At 37.5% G+C, this 21,662-nt stretch overlaps 11 protein-coding genes across 11 annotated transcripts; all 11 read right to left on the bottom strand.

The window, feature by feature from the left end:
* Position 1: 1 nt before the first annotated feature.
* TM35_000113610 (surface protease GP63) lies at positions 2 to 520 on the bottom strand (the record flags this gene model as incomplete). The annotated part of the gene is made up of 1 exon (XM_029025070.1): positions 2 to 520. A coding segment is annotated over one exon (519 nt), but the record flags the coding sequence as incomplete, so codon positions are not given.
* Positions 521 to 1,538: 1,018 nt separating this feature from the next.
* On the bottom strand, positions 1,539 to 2,858 carry TM35_000113600 (uncharacterized protein; the record flags this gene model as incomplete). The annotated part of the gene is made up of 1 exon (XM_029025069.1): positions 1,539 to 2,858. The coding sequence occupies one exon, from the start codon at positions 2,856 to 2,858 to the stop codon at positions 1,539 to 1,541; it is 1,320 nt and encodes a 439-aa protein (XP_028883892.1).
* An 837-nt stretch (positions 2,859 to 3,695) lies between these two features.
* On the bottom strand, positions 3,696 to 4,532 carry TM35_000113590 (uncharacterized protein; the record flags this gene model as incomplete). Its single annotated transcript, XM_029025068.1, has 1 exon — positions 3,696 to 4,532. One exon carries the CDS (start codon positions 4,530 to 4,532, stop codon positions 3,696 to 3,698), a length of 837 nt encoding a protein of 278 aa, XP_028883891.1.
* A 1,125-nt stretch (positions 4,533 to 5,657) lies between these two features.
* Positions 5,658 to 6,644, bottom strand: TM35_000113580 (putative target SNARE; the record flags this gene model as incomplete). Its single annotated transcript, XM_029025067.1, has 1 exon — positions 5,658 to 6,644. One exon carries the CDS (start codon positions 6,642 to 6,644, stop codon positions 5,658 to 5,660), a length of 987 nt encoding a protein of 328 aa, XP_028883890.1.
* Positions 6,645 to 6,989: 345 nt separating this feature from the next.
* Positions 6,990 to 8,867, bottom strand: TM35_000113570 (uncharacterized protein; the record flags this gene model as incomplete). Its single annotated transcript, XM_029025066.1, has 1 exon — positions 6,990 to 8,867. The coding sequence occupies one exon, from the start codon at positions 8,865 to 8,867 to the stop codon at positions 6,990 to 6,992; it is 1,878 nt and encodes a 625-aa protein (XP_028883889.1).
* A 1,373-nt stretch (positions 8,868 to 10,240) lies between these two features.
* TM35_000113560 (uncharacterized protein) lies at positions 10,241 to 11,251 on the bottom strand (the record flags this gene model as incomplete). Its single annotated transcript, XM_029025065.1, has 1 exon — positions 10,241 to 11,251. One exon carries the CDS (start codon positions 11,249 to 11,251, stop codon positions 10,241 to 10,243), a length of 1,011 nt encoding a protein of 336 aa, XP_028883888.1.
* Positions 11,252 to 12,044: 793 nt separating this feature from the next.
* TM35_000113550 (ATP-dependent DEAD/H RNA helicase) lies at positions 12,045 to 13,232 on the bottom strand (the record flags this gene model as incomplete). The annotated part of the gene is made up of 1 exon (XM_029025064.1): positions 12,045 to 13,232. One exon carries the CDS (start codon positions 13,230 to 13,232, stop codon positions 12,045 to 12,047), a length of 1,188 nt encoding a protein of 395 aa, XP_028883887.1.
* Positions 13,233 to 13,635: 403 nt separating this feature from the next.
* Positions 13,636 to 15,426, bottom strand: TM35_000113540 (uncharacterized protein; the record flags this gene model as incomplete). Its single annotated transcript, XM_029025063.1, has 1 exon — positions 13,636 to 15,426. The coding sequence occupies one exon, from the start codon at positions 15,424 to 15,426 to the stop codon at positions 13,636 to 13,638; it is 1,791 nt and encodes a 596-aa protein (XP_028883886.1).
* A 435-nt stretch (positions 15,427 to 15,861) lies between these two features.
* TM35_000113530 (uncharacterized protein) lies at positions 15,862 to 18,486 on the bottom strand (the record flags this gene model as incomplete). Its single annotated transcript, XM_029025062.1, has 1 exon — positions 15,862 to 18,486. The coding sequence occupies one exon, from the start codon at positions 18,484 to 18,486 to the stop codon at positions 15,862 to 15,864; it is 2,625 nt and encodes an 874-aa protein (XP_028883885.1).
* A 678-nt stretch (positions 18,487 to 19,164) lies between these two features.
* Positions 19,165 to 19,539, bottom strand: TM35_000113520 (uncharacterized protein; the record flags this gene model as incomplete). Its single annotated transcript, XM_029025061.1, has 1 exon — positions 19,165 to 19,539. One exon carries the CDS (start codon positions 19,537 to 19,539, stop codon positions 19,165 to 19,167), a length of 375 nt encoding a protein of 124 aa, XP_028883884.1.
* A 734-nt stretch (positions 19,540 to 20,273) lies between these two features.
* TM35_000113510 (uncharacterized protein) lies at positions 20,274 to 20,663 on the bottom strand (the record flags this gene model as incomplete). The annotated part of the gene is made up of 1 exon (XM_029025060.1): positions 20,274 to 20,663. The coding sequence occupies one exon, from the start codon at positions 20,661 to 20,663 to the stop codon at positions 20,274 to 20,276; it is 390 nt and encodes a 129-aa protein (XP_028883883.1).
* Positions 20,664 to 21,662: the final 999 nt, after the last annotated feature.

Here is a 21,662-nt window from a genome sequence, read left to right as displayed (position 1 = left end):
GGTGCTCTTCGGGTACAGTGAATTTCCCACAGAGGCCTTCATCTTCAAGTTCGGGCACGATTATTTTGCCTTTATGGGGTTGTACAAGCAGACGATCCCTGTGCAGTTTGATGGCAGCAGGAATAATTTTGTTGATATATTCCCTGCACCTTCCATCAGTGAGGACCTCTGCTTCTTCACATTTGGCCTTTTTACCATCAAAATCAATGACCTCCTGACCAGCTTTCGTACAGTACTTCGATTTGTCCTCCAAGTCCTTCGTGAACGCCTCAATGCGTATCAGTTTCCACTCTTTGTCGTTCTTCTTCTGTGTGGCGACGGTGTACGCCTGCACACCACTCTGTCCCTTGCGGGGCAACTCCCGCACAACACCAGTCGACTGCACGCCGCCGTCCTTCTGCGCAACACACACACTGGCGCAGCACAGAAACAACAGCAGGAGAAGCATCGGCATCACGTACAGTGACTGGCACACTGTGGCGGGTGTGCGGACACTCAATTTGTTAGCTTGCTGTGGCATATAATGAATGCTTTCTACAGTAGAGAAAGAAACAAGAAGCAAAGAAGGGAAGAGAGAGAAAAAAGAGTGAGGAGCGCAGTACAGAGCAGGGCAAGAGCAGACCCGCAGAACGACTGGGTAGAAATGTGTCTTTTGTGGGTTTTGATTGGTTGGAATGGCTGATGTTGGTGTGTACTTAACATCTCACGAGCGTATTACACTGATGTATATTTGTGTCATAGTTGATTGGTGTTATTTATATTATGAACACCTAGTGCGACCCTTTGTTTCTTGTATAGATGGGAGTAAGTGTAGTGTTTACATGAAGCAGAAGGGTCTAGTTCTTTCTGATAAATGGTTTGACAACCAGAGTGTATAGTAGCAGAATAGAGTCAATGACGTGCGGGGGATCAATAAGAATACACTTATCTTCTCAAGATATCTTATCTCACCATTACAGTAACTGTACAATGTGTAGGAAATACACTGCAGTGGTTCCTGTTTCTTGTGTTTGTCATATTCGGTAGTATCTCTTCAAAGAGGATTTACTACAACAATAAATCTTTTAATCCACAGCATCCATGACTCAATTGGCTACACTTAAAACGGGAGAAAGAGAAAAAAAACACACACCACATGCCCTAACATTGAAAAAGAACTTCAAGGAGTCACTCGTATCTCAATAAATAATAATAATAATAAAATAACTCGTGTGAGTACCAAACCACATGGAATCGTTAGAATGAGGAACCCACTATGCAACGAAAAGTATTGATATAAATATAAATGCATTTCTCAATAGATGTAATAAAGTGGTAAAAATAAAAAGAAGACTTCTCTGTTTGCAAATCGATACCCAAAAAAACATGCAGAGTTCCTTTTTTATATTACAATGGTGATAAAGTGTTTACAACTGAAAGAACTAGAGAGGAAAATAGCCACTGCGATAACAGAGGGCCAGTGTAAGATGCATAAAAACGAAGTGAAAAAAAAGAAAGAATATCATTTCTTCTTTTTCTTCATTCATTCATTCATTCATTTATTCATCCTCAAAATCATCCGAGTAGGTGGCCACAGAAGAAATATAAGAAGTGGAATAAGATCTATCATAAGAGGAAGTTTTCGTTTTTGAAGATAATAAGGTTGAATGAGAACTCGTCCTGTATGAACTGTTACTACTCCTGTTTTCAGTACTGGATGGAGAACTTATTACATCATGAGATCGTATGGATTTCCTTTTATAATCCACAGGTGTGAAGGGAGGTTTTTTATACGGCACCGGTGGTTCTTCATAGGCTCGTATGATTTCCACACGTGATGGCTTAGAGGATTCACTACGACGCTTTACAGAATGATCTTCACTTGCCAAATAATGAAATTCCTGTTCATCCCAAGTTTTTTTTAAAATCTCCACTTGACGTTTAAGTGAATATAAGTGAAGGGCCATTTCAGTCTTATCGTTCACAGTATTATCTAACTCTATAGGGTGTATCTTTTCAAGGAGTTGTTGATTTAGATCATCTACAGCAACTACCTTCAGCGCAGTACCTTGTAATTTGGTGTATAAACGTTCCACTGTATCCGATAAAAGTTTTTCAAAAGTATTAGATTCTATGTTGTTGCTGCTGCTGCTGTGTATATTCACAATCTTATCATCCTCAAATTTATCATTTTCTTTATTTTCCTTATTATTATTATTATTATTATTATTATTATTATTATTATTATTATTATTATTATTATTATTATTATCATCATTATTATCGTCATTGTCAGTATCAACATCTACACCGCAAGTTCTATGATCATTTTCGAGAATATCATGTTTGGATTCTCTATTTTCCCTCGGGGAACGCACCAAAGGTGATTTATTTATTTCATCAGAGGATAAAGAAACTCTACCAATTTGAACAGGGGAATTCCTTACAGAACTTCTCATATCTTTATTAGAATTCCCTTTTAACAATTCAGATTCCTTTTCCTCATTATATATGGGTTGAAGTGGGATCATATTGGATCCTTCTTCTTCTCTATACTCTTCCTCTCTCTCCTGTACAGTGTTTGCCGGTATTGGTGGTGATATCATAGTAGAAACTTCATCCTGAGATGATTCCTTCTTTGTTTCTTCTATATTAACAAGTGCCATGTTTGTATGGGGGATTATATCTATTTTTTCCGCCGATGATGTATGGGAACCGCTAAGAAGGGAAGAAAACCATGAAGGGTTCATTCTTCGACGGTGATGTTTTTTTTCCAACGGTAAATCATAGGGACATCGCAGCTGTTGGCAGACCAACTGCAGTCGCAGAGGATTTACACTTGTCCACATCCCAACTTCCTCATTAGATGTGGTGTACATGACTCTTCTCTTGAATGCCTAATTGTTAACACGTACTTCTTTTTCTCATATATGTAAAGAAAAAACCTAAAGAGATAAAATAAAAAGAAGAAAAGAAAAAAAAATAAAAACACATATATATATATATATATATAAAAGAAATCATGTATGAAATTAAAAGAGAAAACGAAGAAAAAAAAGAATGTAGTAAAGAACGATACATATGTTCAATAATGAGAGAGAAATAAATAAATAGAAATAGAGAGAAAATTACAATCCTATCACCATATCATCACATAATGAAGAGTTCCCTTACTCTCTCATTGTTTTGTTTTTGTTTTTTCTTTCTTTCTTTCTCAGTCTTTCGTTTTCTCCTCCCATTCACCTTCCTTCTTTTCCATTCCTACACCTGTACCATCTTTTTTTTTCTTTTTTCTCACTTCTTCACCCTTTTCTACCCCTCCTCCCAATAAAGAGAAAGAAGAAGAAATTAAAAAAAAAGATATAAAGTCCAATCAGTGGAAAAACAGGGAACACGAAGATAAGATAAAAAGAAAAAGATATGCAATATGTGACGGATACTATACGAGGGGGCGTCCATGTAGAGATTCAATATATATATGAAGATCATCCCCCATTAAAGAAAAAGAAAAAAAACCAAACCATACAAACGCCAAAACACACGGATGAATTGATTCTTTTTTTTTTCTTTTTTGCTTTCTTTTTTTTTCATACCATATGTCTAGGTATGTGCAGAAATATTATATATATATAATATATATATATATATGTGTGTGTAATGTGAATCTTTTTTCTTTTTCTTTTTTCTTTATTATAATTGCGATAGATTTCTCGCTTCTAGAGATTCATCAGGCCACGGTAAACCACATCTTCCGGTCGACCAATCACGACAACCGTTTGTGTTTCTGCTGAACGTGAAGTGTCTGTTAACGTGACGGCTAAAGATTTAAATGTGTTGGAGGACGTCATAAACCCCGTCGTCTCTCGCCGCACATCACAGGTAACAAGACCCTCCCGTCCATTCACAGGATTTCGTAAAATAAACATCATTTGCATTTTTCGAGGTTTTAATCCCAATAAATCGGAAAGTTCATATGATCCACTGCGAATACGACGAACCAGTGGAAGTCGAAATCCACCGGTTTCACAATACGCCTTGAAATCGCCTGTGCGTGGATGAGAGCCAAGGTGTTGGATAACTCTTTCATTTCGCATTACAAGTGCAATGGATTGATTATAAACGGCATTTGGATTTATTTTAAACCGCCGCACAACGGCTAAGAGAACTGTATACAAAACAGCACTAGAGATAAACCCACTCATAAATCCCAATCGAGCCACAGTGGCCAAACTAAATCGTGATAGCATGGCATATCCTTTTAGAAATAATGTCACTACTACAAAAACGGCTAAAACAGCAGCACCGGTTTTTGCGTAAAAGACAACGGCATCTGCGGAGAAACCAAATATTGTGCCGGTGTAATGAACGGTTTGTTTATCAAATAACGTATCCTCCACCTTCACATGCTGGGCTTTGGGGCGAAGATAGGAAAAGATACCACGACGGCTCATATATATAACGGAGTCTTGTTGAAAAACAACAGTCGCACGACAGGATGGGGTACTACGAATCACTGAACGTGGCACAAGTGAATGAAGAGCGCGTTTCATCATTTCCCTAAATAAATAAATAAATAAATAAATAATAATAATAATATTATCTTTATTTCCTTTTACCCTCTCTCTCTAACACACTCACTCACTCACTCACACTCACAAGGGGACTAAGAGAGAGATAGAAAAGAGAGAGAGAGAGAGAGCAATATACTTCTACTGCTGCTTCACCTGTATTTTTTTTCTTCTTCACTACTACCCACCCCGCTATGTGTTCTGTTGCGGTAACTGCAGGCTAAAGAGAAATAATATGAATAAGAAAGAATAAAGAAAAAGAAAGAAAGAAAGAAAGATATACACATTACAGCATGGATGAATCCCTCTCTATACACGTCTACAGATATGAGAAAAATAACAGAGAATTCCATTTACAAGGAAGAACAAAACGCACATATACACACATATATATGCATATATATAAGTATATAAATAAATATATATTTATTTCCTTCTTACAAGAAGAAAGGAAATAACAGCAAAACATAAGAAGAAGAAGGAGAAAAAATCATTCTTTTCTTTTTTGTTTTCTCATTTATTGTCCTTGTTTATATGGGTTGCAACGCAATGTAAATACAACAAAACTATTACATTGAGAAATTGTTCAACAACTTTTCTCGCAAAATCACACCTTTCACCACCACTTTTTCTTTACTTTTTTTTGTATTCTGCAGAATTTCTCTTCTTTTTCTTTTTCTTCTCGTTGTTCGTCTACAGGCCACCTTTTTTCTTTTATTCATCACTCACTCTCTCTCTCTCTCTCTCTCTCTTTTTTTTTTTTTTCCATGTACACTTCTCGCAGAAACAGATCGACACCTCTCCTCTCCACACGGGTATAATGACAAGCTCACATATATATGATGGAAAACAACACAAAGAGGATATACATATGTATATATATATATAAGCAGTAAGCAAAAACAACATCAGTAAAAAAAAAAGCAAAAAAGCACAGTTGATATTCGAAGCGTTCTCTTTTTCTTTCTTTCTCTCTCTCTCTAACGAACACACGAGCATACACAGGTATACAGAGAAAAAAAAAAGAAACAATACACAGATAGAAGAAGAAGAAGAAGAAGAAAAACGTATAGAACGTTTTCTTTTCTTTTTCTATACTTTTTCGTAATTTTAAACCTTAAGCCCCAAAACGACAGCGACAATAATTAAAATGAGGATAATACCCACCAACACTACACAGCAACAAAGTTTCTTTCTACTACGTTTTTGATATTTACGAGCCTTTTTAAGTTCTTTACGACCAGTTTCCACATAACGAGTTGCATTCTCGATATTCTTTAAAATAACATCCATAATTTCTCCTTGCTCATGTACAAGAAAAGCCAAATCATTAAAAAGTTGATTTAAAGATCGCATAGATTGTTCAATACGGTAAATATCATTTCTCGTTTCAATAATTTGAGCTAAAACATCTTTACTTTGTTGAAAAATAGCACTTGTAGCGTTATTTTCAAGTACTTCCAAGGCAAGTTCTTTTGCCGTATCATCATCAATAGCAGATCCATCTGGGTTTGTGTATTTAATCTTTATTTGTCGTTCTGTTTGCTTGCGGTACCGGTTCTCTGCTAGAGTTTGTTGTTTCTGATATGTATCCATTGCCTCCGTGAGTTTCTGAAGTATAAACCGTCTTTGATTCTCCTGAATACGAACAACACCAATGAATTGACTTTCCTTTTCAGGATTTTCCTTTAATTTATCTGTTACCTTTTTCATTGTGTCTACTAATTGACTAGATGTCCGAGCCGCATCATTAACTTGATTTTCCAATTCCTCCACCTCCGCACGCATACTATTACACTTTAATGTATCTACTGTACTCATAATCTCTGAGTGGGTGGCGATGATATGACGTGTGAGGGTAGTGAGATTTTCTATAGACTTTCCCGCATCCTCTACGAGTTTATAGAAGTCATCCAACATCTGTGCTGCCTCCATATCCTGCTGTGATGGGGGTTCTGTGACGGAGACGAGAGTGGGATTATTATGTTGATTGAGTGGATCTCCACAACTAAAGTTGTTTGGACTGCTGCCAGGGGGCGGCACACCGCCGAGCAGCGGGAGACCAGAGGCCGCCTGAAACTGCGCCAGACGATCCATTCCTCCTCCTCCTCTTCGCTGTTATTTATAAAGTGATATATATATATATATATATATATATATATAGAAAGAGAAATAGAGAAATAGAGAAGAAATATGAATATGTTAATAGAGAAAACAAAAAATACAAAGTCAAAGAATAAACACATAAAACAAAAAACAAAAAAAAGAAAAAAAACAACAACAACAACAAAAACAAACAGTGACTTAAGGACAATACAGAAATAATAATAATAATAATAATAATAATAATAATAATAATAATAATAAGCAAAAGAAAAAAAAAGACATAATCAGTTCCATGTGGATATGATTTATCATCCCACACACCCCACAGTATAGTATTTACAAACGTAAAACTAGTCCACCCCCTTGTTTCCATTCATCACGAAGAGCCGTTTTCTCCAATGTGAGTTGTGTCTTCACATCCCGCAAGAGTGCCTCCCGCATTTCATCACAGCCGTGAAAACACAAAGGCACATGCATTGGTGAAGATTGTGTGTGAAATTGCTGCTCCGCCTCCTCTAGAGACCGCTGACTCTCCTCAAGAGATCCCGCCAGACGTAATAGTTTAGCCCGACGAAGAAGTACTTTAAATTGCATAGACTGCAACCACAGCCATTCTCTTCTGTGGGCATCGGAGTCTTCATGTGAGTCATTCCACCATTTACGTAAACGTTGTAATAAAGGTAATACTCGTCCACACCAGCGGGCAGCTCGAAGTTGTCGTTGCTGCAATTCTTTTCCCATAAATACTTTTTGGCGAGATTCATTATTATTATGAACGGTTGGTTTTGTTGTTGATATCATCATGAGAAGTGTTTGGGCTGCGTTGGCAGCAGCAATGATTAACTGTCGGTGAAGTGAATACCATACATGCATTAATACATGTGCATAGGGAAATACAACACGTCCACTTGCTAGTAAAGGATCCTCATATAAAGCATTTATCTCCTCCATTCCATCAATACTATTATTATTAGTACTACTATTAGTACTATTATTATTATTAGTATTATTATTATTATTAATACTGCTACTAGTAGTACTACTATTACGGCTAACACGACTATTCTGTAATCGCAGGAGAACATTTAAATGACGATTCCCTGGTGTGATATCATGAATGGTATCAACTCCACCTTCTTCTGAAAGTGGCATATATTCATCATCTATATCATCATTATCATTATCATTATTATTACTACTATTATGATTTGCCAGATCACTAGTAATACGATCTTCTAATGACGGCGGTGGTCGAAGTGCATGATTGTATGGATAGAGAAGTCCACGTTGTGCCAACAGCAGTGCACGTTGATAACAGTCCACCGCATCACAGAGTTGTGATAAGGGAGGTTGAAGGGATTCACCACCGGCGTCTCTCATCGCCTCTGCCGGCTTTAAATAAGAATTAAAAAGTATAGATGCCAGGCGATCTGCTGTATGTTCATCATGTAAACTTTGTCGAACTATTTCCATTCGTTTAAAAGTAAAAAGAAGTTGATATGTCTTTTCTGTATGAATACCTTTAAGAGTATCGAGTACCTTTTCAGATTTAAATAAAGATTTCATATCTTTTACAAATGGAATTAAAGTCATTGATTGTGGAAGACGGGCTGTAAACTGAAGTATATCAGGAGACATACAATGAAGAAGAAACTTCAACATCTGCGGTGTCCAATGTACATTTGCTATTTCCGCTTTTCCACTATTGGAAGATCTTTCAAGAAAAACAAAGGAATCACTCATACTAATACTACTACTACTACTATTATTATCCTTGGTAGGATCCCTACTCTGTGTTTCTGTTGACGCATTTACTTTACTGTGTGAGAGTAGTAATAACAACTGATGTGTGAAGAGACGAATGAGTCCACGTCGAAGGAGTGTTCGGCACTCTTTTGAGATTCGACCCCCAAGAGGGGCATAAAAGAAGAGAGATGGTCCAATCGCCCGCTCAACTAGAGTTGGGGGTTCACCAAATACCACATCACTATCACTATTATTATTATTATTATTATTATTATTATTATTATTATTATTATTATTTTCAGTTTCGGCTACAGAAGGGACTGCTGCGGGCTGCGGCCACATCATTGAGTTCTTACTGTTGTGAAGAACAAATTCAATGCTGTGCAGATCCTCAGAAATGAGTACATTTCCAACATCTTCACATGCCCCTAACAGTTGTATATTTATATCCATTTGGAGAAGAGACATCTTATCTACACCTCTTTTCTTTAGGAGGGTTTCTTCTCCTACTATAATGAGAGAGAGAGAGAGAGAAAAGAAAAAGAAAAAGGAGAAAAATAAATAAAAAAAAAAGAACCACTGGAAATAAACAGAGGAAATGACAAGAGAATCATTGAGTCTATAGAAAGACAAGAACAATAACAGCAACAACAAGAATAATAATAATAATAACAATAACAACAAAAATGACGGTATTATTGATCATATTTACGTATCTTTAGATACAATACCATTTCACTTTGGTGGAATCGTGTTATTTTTTTCTTCTAAATATCACCTACATGCATATTCGGTGGTCTCCTTCCATGTTTCTCGTTCTTTTATGTATTTATGTATTTATTTCATTTCCAAGTAAAAGAAATTGTATCCATACATGTATTTGTTCCTCTCTCTCTTTCTTTTCTCTTTCCCTTTTCTCCGCCTGTTAATATCATACACAGGAAATAAAGAGAAATCATAGTAAATAGTAAGAATACTACTACTACTAATAATAATAACAATAATAAAAACACACAAATATGTCTACTGTTTACTTTTAGGTTAAACTCCCCATATGAAGAGTAAAAAACCCAAACAGAAGAAAAGAAAAAACAACAAAAAAAAAAAACAACACACAATTACGAACTCTGAGAGGGGGATGATGGATACAGTTAGAGAAGAGAAGAGAAGAAAGCAAAGAAACGAACATTCAAGCAAACAACAACAACAACAACAAAAAAAAAAAAAACGAAAATAATGACCCAAGGGGTTGACTCTGAAAAGCAAATGAAAAAAGAAAGAAAGAAAGGCAATCAGACGAACATCATCAAAAAAAAAGAGACACCTTATGTATGTATGCATGTATGTATGTATGTATGTGTACTCATAAGAAAAAAACAACAACGACAAAAAGAAACGCAAACAGAGCAATACCAGTTGAACCGTAAAGTCAAATATATATAAAAAACACATTAGTAGCAAATAGAATTACAGTAAATAAATAAATAAAAAAACAATAATCAGAGAGTAGAATTACGAATGTATGTGTTTTGTATCGCTTTATTGTTTCAATATTGACATTTTTTTCCATAATTGTACACAGGCCCAAATGAGAAAACAAAAAAAGAATTACCACAAGAAATTATTCAAGGGTATTTTTTTTTCTCTTTCTTTTTTTACTTTTTTTTTTTTTTCGCTCCGTCTTGACGATCATTATTTAGAAATTGCTTTATGTATGTATGTATGTAATGGAAGTCCATATACCCATCTTTACCCCTCACTTTCTTTCTCTCTGTGTGTGAGAGAGAAAAATACATATAGATAGATAGATAGATCTAGAAAGATATATTATCAATAGACCATCACAAAACAGAGCAGCATCCATTATCACAGAGTTTAGAAGGACTACTATGTTTATTATTACGATTTAAACCATTCATCATATTTTCTGAAGATCCCGTGGTTTCTTCCACAAGACACCGCAATCGTTCCTTCTGCATAGCCACAATCCGTTGTAAAGTCTTATGAAGACCATACAAGGCTGCCATGTGATCTCGTTCCTCAAAGTCATCTGTTTCCCCGCATTGACCAAATCCTCCTATACTCTCAGCCATTGGAAATACAAAAGCCGGTCGGGCCGCATCTTCTTTCATCCCTACTTCTCCCATTGACGGTCCATCATAGTCGTGAGAAACCAACATTCCCTGTTCTCGCCGACGAATATCCTGTCGTAGTTGAAATTGCTGTCTCCATGCTGTGAAGAGAAGTCGAGTTAAATGATTGTGTTGATTCTCTTGAATACTGATTAAATTCCGGCGTGATGTGAGGAATGCGGCTCGAGTAACAGCCATAGACATTCGGTCCATATCGGATAATACACCGAAAAACTGCATTGTTCGTAAAGTCTCCAATGCAGATGTGAACTCCTCCTCGAACTCAAGGTATAATTCCTCTCTCGACATCTTCTCTGCATTTCGCATACTTTGTTGATCTTCCCGTTCTTCTTCTTCTTCTTTTCCTTCTTGTTGTTCTTGCATGCGTTTTGCCATTCCCCGTGAGATCTCGCGAAGACGGGCGGTCACTTCATTCGCGGAGTGAACGCGACGACGCACTTCCATAGCGCTAGCAATCAACTCCGCATATGGGTCTTTTGCCGCATTGTAATTATTACCAGAGAGAAGTGCCTGCCGCTCTGCTCTTTCCTCATCCACATCTTCAGAGGCGGAGACGTTAGAGTAATCCTCAGAGGATTCACTGCAGGAGTTAGTACTGCCGCTGGGTATTTGTTTGCCTAACATCATACCATCTTTATCTTTACCCTTCGGTGGGAGAAGTCGAGTGGTACAATCTATATCACGCGTCGATTCTTCCATTCTTTCGCACACGTATGCATGTAATAGTATATATATATACACTATATATATATATATATATATATATATATATATAATATTGGTGTTTACTATTGTAGCGAAATAAATAAAAGGGACACAGCAAAGTAAAAAAAAAAAAGAAATGAGGAAGAGAAGGAGAAAGAAAGAGGAAAAAAAAAAACAAGACACTATTATTACATTACAAGAAAACATGTAAATTAAACTGTCAATTTAAAAAAGAGAGTTCTTCTCCATTTATTTACAAAAATAAAAACAAGGGGTCACCTATTTTGATTGGTCACACTCTTTCTTTCTCTCTTTCTCTGTCTCCTTCCTCATCACCATCATCATTGTTGTTGTTGTTGTTGTTTTAACCGAAAAAGTTAGAGTAAGTGAGGCGAAGAGGACGAAAAAAGAAGCGATAGAATAGAATAAAAAAAAAAAAAAACCAAACAAAACAACAAGGCTAAACACACTGTTTTCTTTCCGATCATCTTGTATTTCTCTCTTTCTCTCTCTATCTATATCTCCCGGTTTGTGATTGATCGCCGCCACTCACTCTTCTCTTTTATTTTACTTTAAGAAGATACAAAAAAAATCTTCTTTACATTTTTCCCACCATTCTCTCTCTTTCTCTTTCAACATCCATAATCTCCTGCTACCACACAGAGAGACTTGCTCATTTCATTTATTCATTTTCTTCCTTATCCTCATCTTCTTCTTCTTCTTCTTCACTCTGCTGCTGCTGTTGTTGTTGTTGTTTATTTTTTTTTTCCCCCCCACCTTTCTTCGCCTAAAATTGATCCCCAATGTTTGCTGGTAGTTCTTCTATCTGCGTAGCATAAAACTGCTCAATATCACGCAGAAGCCGCAGTTCATCATGCTTGACAAAACTGATGGCCAATCCTTTACGGCCCATTCGTCCTGTACGGCCAATACGGTGAATATACTGTTCACGTGAAAAGGGCAAATCGTAATTCAGCACCAGCGAAACCTGTTCCACATCAATACCACGAGACCAGAGATCTGTTGAGATGAGAACACGACTTTTACCCTCACGGAAATTCCGCATAATCTCATCCCGCTCTGCTTGTGGCATATCTCCATGCATAGAACTGACTGAAAACTTTTCCTTTGTCATTTTCTTTGCCAACTGCTCTACCTTTTTACGCGTATTACAAAAAATCACTGCATGGGCAATCGTAAGAGTATCATAAAGATCACACAAGGTATCAAACTTATTCTTCTCCTCATCTACCGCTACAAAGTATTGCATAATAGAATCCACGGTAATTTCATCCCGCTTTACGAGAATACGCACCGGCTCCGTCATGAATTTCTCCGTCATATCCAACACATCGACTGGTAGAGTGGCGGAGACCAGAACAACCTGCAATGGTGGAATCATTCGATAGATATCATGTATTTGTGCTTTAAATCCTTTACCAAGCATTTCATCCGCTTCATCCAATACAAGTGTACGGAGATGATTAACCCGCAGATGTCGTCTTTTAATCATATCAAAAACTCGCCCTGGTGTGCCGGAGACAATATGAACACCACCTTCTAACCGCCGCACATCTTCATCCACACTTTTACCGCCAATAGACGCATAGGCGGCAATGCCCATGTGATGTCCAATATTATTACACAAGTCTTGTGTTTGTAGGGCGAGTTCACGTGTTGGGCTGAGCACAAGTCCCTGCGTTTCCCGCAGTGTTGGATCACACACCTGCAGTAAACAAATACAAAACGCAGAAGTCTTACCAGAACCAGAGGAGGCCTGCGCCACCAGATCACGTGATTGCACAAAAGGGGCAATAAAACGTTTCTGAATAGCTGTAGGTGTGGTGTAGCCATAGCCGTACATTCCTCGCAACAACTCCGGCTTTAGTCCCATCGCTTCAAATGTGGGGATTGCAGGGACATTCGCCTGCATGTCCGTTTCTTCCTTCTCCACCAGCCGCTCCACGTCTTCCATGGTTGTTGCTAATAGTACTTGTTACTATTTACTATTATTTACTATTTACCAGTATACGACTACTACCCTCTGATGCTCGGTGTGATTCTAAGGAGAAAGTGTGAAAAAAAAGGAAAATATAAAAGAAGAAAAAAAAAACTCAAAGAGGATATATAGGAGAAGGATAGTAGCGGTAACAATAATAATAGTTAAAAATGAAACGAGTGTATCTACTAAGAGATACCTCACAAAAATATCCTCCTCTTTCTTTCTTTCTCCCTTAAGAGTAAAAGCAATTATTGTACAGTGAACAACAACACACATACATACATACAAAGAAAGAAGGTGATTCACATGCATATATATATATATATTTATCTATCTAATAATGAAGGATCATCATCACCATCTCTTATTCTTTCATTTATGTATTTCGATGTGTTGCCTCACGGAGTTCTGCAATCACTACTGCACTACGCTTGCAAGCAGACTCCAGCATATTAACTTTAGCCTGTAGTGCCTCAATTGTAGCTTTGTGATCATCTGTCATGAGATTCCTTAGTAAATTCTCTTCTTCTCGACACTGCTCCTGTAGCATTCCACGCAGCATCTTTTCACGATCACGCTCACTCTCAGCAGCTGCAAGTTTACTGCGCATATCATCTAATGCTTGTGTCCATTCCTGTAATTCATGTAGAAATCCAGCCTTTTCATAGTCAAGTTGCTGTTCAAGAGATGAAATATGTTCACATGCTGCACGTTCTGCAGCAGCCCACATTTCCTCTTTCTCTTTTATATATTGCTGATGTTGTTGAAACTGAGAATCATGTAATTCTTGAAGTGTATTTAAACGAGTTGTAAGTACCGTCTTTTCCTCTTCAAGTGTACGTTTACAACCTTCAAGACTACGAATACAAACAGCATCACGTTCCACCTCTTTAGAAAGTGCCTGCTGTAATTCCTGCTGTTGCTTGACTTGATTTGTGAGTTGTTTTACCTCTGCACGTGTACGTTGTAGGGCCTCATCCAGTACAGAACAACGACGTTGGGATTCCGCAGCTGTGGCTTTAAATGAATCCCGTTCTGTTTTTATTTTTTTAATGGAAGTTGTGGTCTGTTGCCGTAATGTACGTTCACGCTCTACACAATTCCGCCATTCCACTTTAAGAGCCTCATGTTCTTTTTGAAGGACGAGAAAAGCCTCATGTTGATCTACACTAAGAGATACCATACCATGTACACCATCCTTAGCATTAGATGTATTTAGAGATGATGGTTGATGGTTTAATCGAAGTTGACTCCTCACACGACTAAGATTACGTTGTAGTTTATCTATTTTTAATTGTAAGGATGATTTTTCTGTTTGTGTGTTTTGTAATTCTTTGGTACATCGTCCCACTGTTCTAAATATCATTAATAACACACGTTCCAGATCGGAACATCTTTCTACCATTAAATCTAAACGACTACACGCCGCTTCTAAAAGTAACTCCTTCTCTGCTTGTTCAGATCGTACTTGTCCTTCTAATTGCATGACTCGACTGTTAGTAAATGTTATCTTTTCTCGCCATTCTTCCATAAGACGTTCTTGTTGTCGATGTTCCACCTGCATTCTCTTCGCAGATAATTCCGCCTCATGCGAGTATTTACGTTCAGTTTCTTCATATTTTTCACGCATGTGTTGTTTTTCAAGAATAACTTCCCTGGTGTACTGAGAGAGTCGAACGAATACAAGGTGAGTACTATTACAAGCATCTATGATAGCATGTCGTTGTTTTTCTTCTTCCTCTAATAACATACGACACATATCGGAATAGACATTATTTATAACTTTAGTCAATTCCGTTTGACGCCCACAAAGATCCGAGTACTTTGTATGGATATTAATAAAAGTATTAATAACATCCTCAGGGGTATGATCGAACTCCGATGGCATATGCAGAACCTCCCGTGCTTGATAGATGGCCTTACGAAAAGCGGTATTCTCTAATTGATGGGCTTCAATTAATGCCTGTTTCTCACGAACTTCAGTTTGTAAAGCGACAACAAGGAGTTTTAATGTTCGCCTTTCTGTTTCCCGTTCTTCTTCACCTGTACGCAACTCACTTAGTTGCTGTTTAAGATGTTTATTGTCTCTGTAGAGCTCAAAGATATCATCATCCTTTTGTCCAATCACCGTGTAGTAGTTCTTTACTACTGAACTAATATCGTCCATTCTCGTATACGCATGTGAAGACTCTAGAGACAAGAGATCTACTGAATCTTCAACTACGTAAGAAAGAAAGAAAGAAAAAGAAAGAAAATTATAGAAAGAAAGAAATAAATAACACCCATCAGAGACACATTCACTTATAAAAAAACGCATTATGAACGAAAAGAAAAATAAAAAAAGATAGAAAGAAAAAAAAAAGAAAGAATTCATCCCTTCCCAAAACACACACACACACACACACACACACACACAAACACCAAAAAAAAAGCACATATATTTTCAAGCAAAGACTGAGTTAATCCACTTTTCCATTAATTTATTTTGATTTTCCCTTCTTATTACTTTTTTTTTTTCACTTTATCTTGTTTTACTGAATACCAGTTGTTGTTTTCTTTTTTTTTTTGTTTTTTTTTTTTTTTTTTTTTTTTTTTTTTTTTGTTAAGATACGTAAGCACGTCGCAAAATGTGGTCCTCCGAAAATCCACAGACACAAATAGCAGATTTTTCATTTAATATCACGTGTCGCATTGTGAGTTTAGAGAGACAAGTCAAGTGGGATACAGTCAAAATGCCCAACGAATATGAAGAAGAAGAAGAAGATGATGATGGAGACGGTGAAGAAATAGATTCATCAGAAGGTAAACGCCCAATTAGTTGAGTATTGCCGTCTAGTGAAAGTCCCAGTATATTACCATCAGATAAAAGTAGAAATGAAACCATTGAAGTAGATTTGTTTTTATCACTTTCTACTCCTGATATATTTTGCGCAGAGCAGAGTGCCAAGATAACAACAGTATTTTTAAATTCCATTTTGTAAAGAAGTCGTCGTGTCCACGTAGGTGCATGTGAAAATAACTCCACTGCCAAGGAACTCCACAACACCACTGAATTCCCACCAAGCACTGGAGTAATACCACGATACTCCTTTACATCCGGAATATCAATATGATCATCCGTCGCTTGAAGATTAGAATGTAAAACTACTGCCTGATCACTTAATGAGTATACAGAAAAGCGACGTCCACGATGGGCAAATACCAAAAGATTGGTATCTTCTTCATCTCCTGGTTTCCACAGAGAAATAGCAACACTGTCGTTAACAAGCACACGCGATTGACCCATAGAATCTGTGCAGAGGATCGTACCAGAAGTCCATCGTTGCACGAGATACTGCAAACCTTCGACGAAGAATTGTTCGGCAATGACATCTTCATTAGTAGGAGAATTTAATGCAGGTGGAAAGAAACAACAAAAGCAACATGACTCAAGAGAATGGGTTTGATTTTTATTTGATGAGAGAACTATAGAACCACCACGTGGATTCTGCAACAGCCATTTTCGAGAAGTATCGCAACAGGGCTCCAATCTCCATTCTGAATCTCGTAGTTGAGAATCAGAACTGCAAGTATTAGTGGTTACTTGGAGCATTCTCTCGTGTAGTCCTTTAATAGAAACATAAGTATCACTGCGTATAGCATTAGTTGTAGAGTGAGTAAACCAAACAAGATGGGGTATTTTATGACCAACGGAATTACCATTTCTGGAAGTAACAGCAAGTAGACCATAATCACCAAGGATAAAGGAACTTAATAAAGCATTCCTTTTATTTTCATTTGTTTTTCCAGTAGAGACTTGTACAGCATCTTCATTTCCTCCAGTAGAGTTATTTTGAATATTTACGTCTGATGTAGCGGTTGACACATCAGGAGGAAAACGTGATGAACTCTTTCCCATGGCATCTTCTTGATTATTAGTATCTCTATACTTTTCTGAATCGCCTGATATCCAATTTTTTTTAATATCAGAACTTGCAAACGATTTTTGCATAGAAATTTCCTTTGGTAGTAATGTTTCAGCAGACAAAGCTCGTCTCTGAAAACTAGGTTTTCTCCTTCTATAAGGTGAAACTTGAAATGTTTCTTTAAATACATGATGTTGCATAGATGACAATGTTACTTCTGCCAAAAGTACCATTCGCCCATCGGAATCAAGAGTTCCACTAGTTCTCATCGGCATTTGATGATGAAAACACCAGTGACCATCCTCAATACGATATTCTTTACATTCTTCATCTCGTATCTCACATATCCCAACATAGAATTTCTGTCCATTTCGATGCTGTTCATGACAGGTAAGCACTATGCATGAAATATTATCATCTGTTTTAACAGAAACTCGTAAACGTAACTCCATATCACTTATTTGAGCAGGCATTTGAATACTTTTATCTTTTACATCAATATACTGTAGCTCCTCAATGGTAATAACTGGTGGTGCCAGAGTTAAAATAGGAACTTCCAAGGGTTGAATAACACAGTACTGTGTGCGGGGATGAGTGACAAGAAGAACATGATGAGAACTTGCCTTGGCAAGATGAAGTGAAATACGTGAAAATCGTACAATTTGTATACCAGTACCATTTCTTCTTCTACATTGGGCATAAGCAAGAGTATTGCTCTCATCAGATAATGATGCGTCACCGGATATATAGGTTAAAATAAATGGTATACTGTGTATACCATCCATACATCGTTTTTGCTGCTCTTTCCATAGCTTATCACTGTTATCTCCATCATCATGAAGAACAAGGGAACACTCAATTTCAAATTCAGAGTTAAGTGGAACCACAAGAACATCCATTCCATCTTTCATAGGATGTAGAGAATTGTCAACGCCTTCGTGTTTACCGGCATCCAAACGTCTTAGAGGTGACAATATCTCCAAATGGGCTACTACACTTCTCTGAGAACCACTTTTGTGATGAGATATATGATGATGAGGATGATGAAGATGATGATGATGATGGATTACACGATGTTTAGATTTAGAATCAGTGAAGAGATCAATTTTTTGGAGATACAGTTGCTGAAACAGCTTCTCGTTCTCTAGCAAGCATGCAAGAACACGTGCATGAGTGGTATGCAGGATAAACTTCTGTCGTTCTGCCTCCAAGGCCAATAAAACCGCCTTTTGCTCGCAAAGTATGTCCAAGAGGTCAAAACGAACTACTTTCAAAGCATTAGCATGTGACGCAAGGTCAGATAAAGGTTGTGTGAGTGCCATCGAAGGATTAAAAGGAAAAAAAAAAGAAACTCACACACACAGAGGGAGAGAGAGAGAGACTCACTCAGAATAAGTGAGGGTAATAGCAATACTAAAGTATGAGGGCTATTCCTGGGGCTTTGTATATAATAGTAGCCTGCTCTAAATCAACAACAACAACAACAAGAAAAAAAAAAAAACAATGCAAAAATCAGGAAAAAGGAAAAAAAAATAAAGTCAACAAGAAGAAAAAGAAGGTGAGAAAAACAAGAGAACAAACAAAAAAAAAAAAACGAAAATAAAATAACTTATTTTGTAAACAATTGAGAAAATATCAGAATTTTTTTTTTTCTTTCCCAATATTCTAATAGATTCCTCATTATTTTCGTTCTCCATTAGTCTACATATACAAAAAAAAAAATAAAAATAAAAACAAGCAAACTTCGAAGGATCAAAGGAAGAGTCGGAGAATCTACCTCATCCACAGAAATACCAAAATTTTTTTTTTTTGCCTGAGACTCCAATGAACAAGACACATAATTAGTGTATGTGTATAGAAGGGATAAAAAAAAAAAAAAAAAAAAGACACATAATTAGTGTATGTGTATAGAAGGGATAAAAAAAAAAAAAAAAAGAAGCACGGCAAATCACTCATACCTACGATTGAGAACAAAAAACAACAACAACAAAGAGATAAAATCAGTCATCATCCTCATCGACGTCGTTTCCCAGAGCGCGGACTGCCTCAATATCATCCAATCGTTCCTGAGCTTCTGGACTTAAACTGCTGTCTCCCTGCAAGGACGGGTTAGAGGCCCTAGAGATTCTCACCTGTTGTTGCTGTCCCTGCTGGTGGTGTAATTGATGATTGCTGCAGTGTGCGGTGGGAAGTCCCCGTGTGGGGAGGACCTGTCGCCGTGAAGGGGGATTACTGTGGGCGGGTTGGCCGCTGATGAGTCGTGCCTCAAACTGATCCAGCGCCTGAGAGGACGGCGTAAAGTCTTTCGCGTCGTCCTGCAGATATGTCTCCTGCAGCATGGGGTCCATGTCCGCCGTCAGTGTTTTTGGTGGCATCTAACGGAATAAATAAATATATATATCTCGATGTGATCCTCTGTGTGTGCGTGTGTTTTTTTTTTTTCTTTTCCCTTTTTTGTATTTTGCGGTTCAATCACCAGTTGTCTACGTTCTGCAGTCCTTCTATAGCTTGTACTCGTGTCACTCTAGAATGTGTGAGTATATTTTGAGGGGAGGGGAGTTATAGTATTACAAGAAGTATAGGGAAAGAAGTACAACAATGCAAAAAGAAAAAGGCATTGTAGATTGTAGAAGAGAAATCACAACCCACAGAAAAGAATAGTAGGAAAAGAGATCAAATAAGTAAAGAAAAAAAAATAGACTGACCAGTACACACACATAAAAAAAAAAACAAGTAATAAAGCCCCCGAACATATATTTATGTAATGTGTGAAGGAATCCCCGTCTAATACCTACCACGTACATTCTAATAACGATGGTGTATTAACAAAGACAACAGAAACACACACACACACACACACACAAAAAAAAAACAACAACAACAACGGAGGACGCAAAGAAGAAATAGGTACTCCATCATTAACCATCACAGCAGTGAGGTCTCATGAAGCAAACTCCCTGAAAACAAGAACAAATGCTATACTAAAACGTATCTCAACCCATCTTTTAGAATCCCATAGAGGGGTACAAATACCTGTTATCATTCAGAACGAGAAATACCTATAATCCTAATACAGTTGATAAGAAGAGTTTAGCGTCGAAGAATTTCATCAGAGGCCTGCAAGCGCAGCGGAAATCCATCCCAACATCAGTGATATACCGCCAATGGGAGTCAAAGGACCCATAACCTTGGGTAGCACACCAAGACACAAAGCGTAGATAGAGCCAGAAAAAAGCACAGTCCCAGTAAGCATTAGTTGAGATGCGCGGTTAAGATGTTTTGCTGCAGGGGTTTGGGGATCTTCACGATTTAAGAGAGCAATTACAGCAAGCTGCGCTGCTGAATGAATAAGATTGAACTGCACTGCACTTGTCCATGAAGATAGCTTCGCAGCGGTGAGGCGGTCACGAAGATAATGTACACCAAAAGCTCCAGCAACAACACCGATGAGACCAGACGAAGCAGCTGCAGTCAACAGAGGATTCTTTTCAGTCGGCATGGGGTTGATTATACAAGTATATAGGTATAATGTGATGAAATTCCTTCCTTTATAGGCAAAAGGAAAAACAAAAAAATCTGATGCTGTCATAGTTTAACTTGTTTCATTATCAGAGCCTAGCACCTGACTTTGTTCAGGGAGGACAAAAGCAACAAACCAATTTTACTTAAAGGAAGTAACATCCCAAACATCCATATATTAATCTTTCAACACATGTATTCTTTACGAATGCTCTCACCTTTTGCGAAATTTTAAAATAAAAAAGTGGTACAAATTAATTGTACCCCCGTATTGTACGAGAATCCAAGAACCGGTTATGTTTTTTTTTTCTTTTTTTTCTTCTGGGCAACACCTTGGGCTTTAAGCTCTGACGACCCAATCCTTCTCACCACGAGAGACCAAGGTGCCCTTGTAAGTGTTGTTGATGGAAACTACTACACAAAAAAGGACCTTGCCGTATCCGATATGGACTGTTGCACGACACAGTTCACCCAATACCAACAGAGGTTTAAAATTTGAAAGGAAAATGAGTAGCAGTAAAAAAGGGATTTCCATCTCACAGCTTCAACCCAACACCGCGAGAAACAAAAGAAAGAAAGATCTCCTCTAACCGCAAACATAAGTCAGCAAGAGCTGACACCCGTAAAGAACGCAATTGTGAAAATATTTTTGACTTAGTTTCTTAAGAAGACATCACTTTTAAAAAGTTATTGATTGCACTTGGTTTACTCTGAAAAAGCTCAGATACATAACCCTGGTACCACAGCCAAGTAACACTCATCACCAGGAGATATGATTTTTTTTTCCACCTTAAATCTCAAACAAGGCCATCGTGATTGCTGTATAATGCAAATTCCCACCCAAACCAACCATTAGTTCGTCCTTCGCGTTGCGGCGCTCCCAGTGAGAAAAGGATGTTTCTTTCTGACCTTCATCCTCCAGCTCCATTCCCTTGGCGTCGGGACACCCATAATGCTTTCTCACCATTTGTTGTACTAG

Source organism: Trypanosoma theileri (assembly GCF_002087225.1).
Source record: "Trypanosoma theileri isolate Edinburgh chromosome Unknown TM35_Tth_11_V1, whole genome shotgun sequence".
NCBI classification, from domain to species: domain Eukaryota; phylum Euglenozoa; class Kinetoplastea; order Trypanosomatida; family Trypanosomatidae; genus Trypanosoma; species Trypanosoma theileri.
Note: the sequence above shows the minus strand (reverse complement) of the source record. Positions and strands in the feature narration are given on the sequence as shown.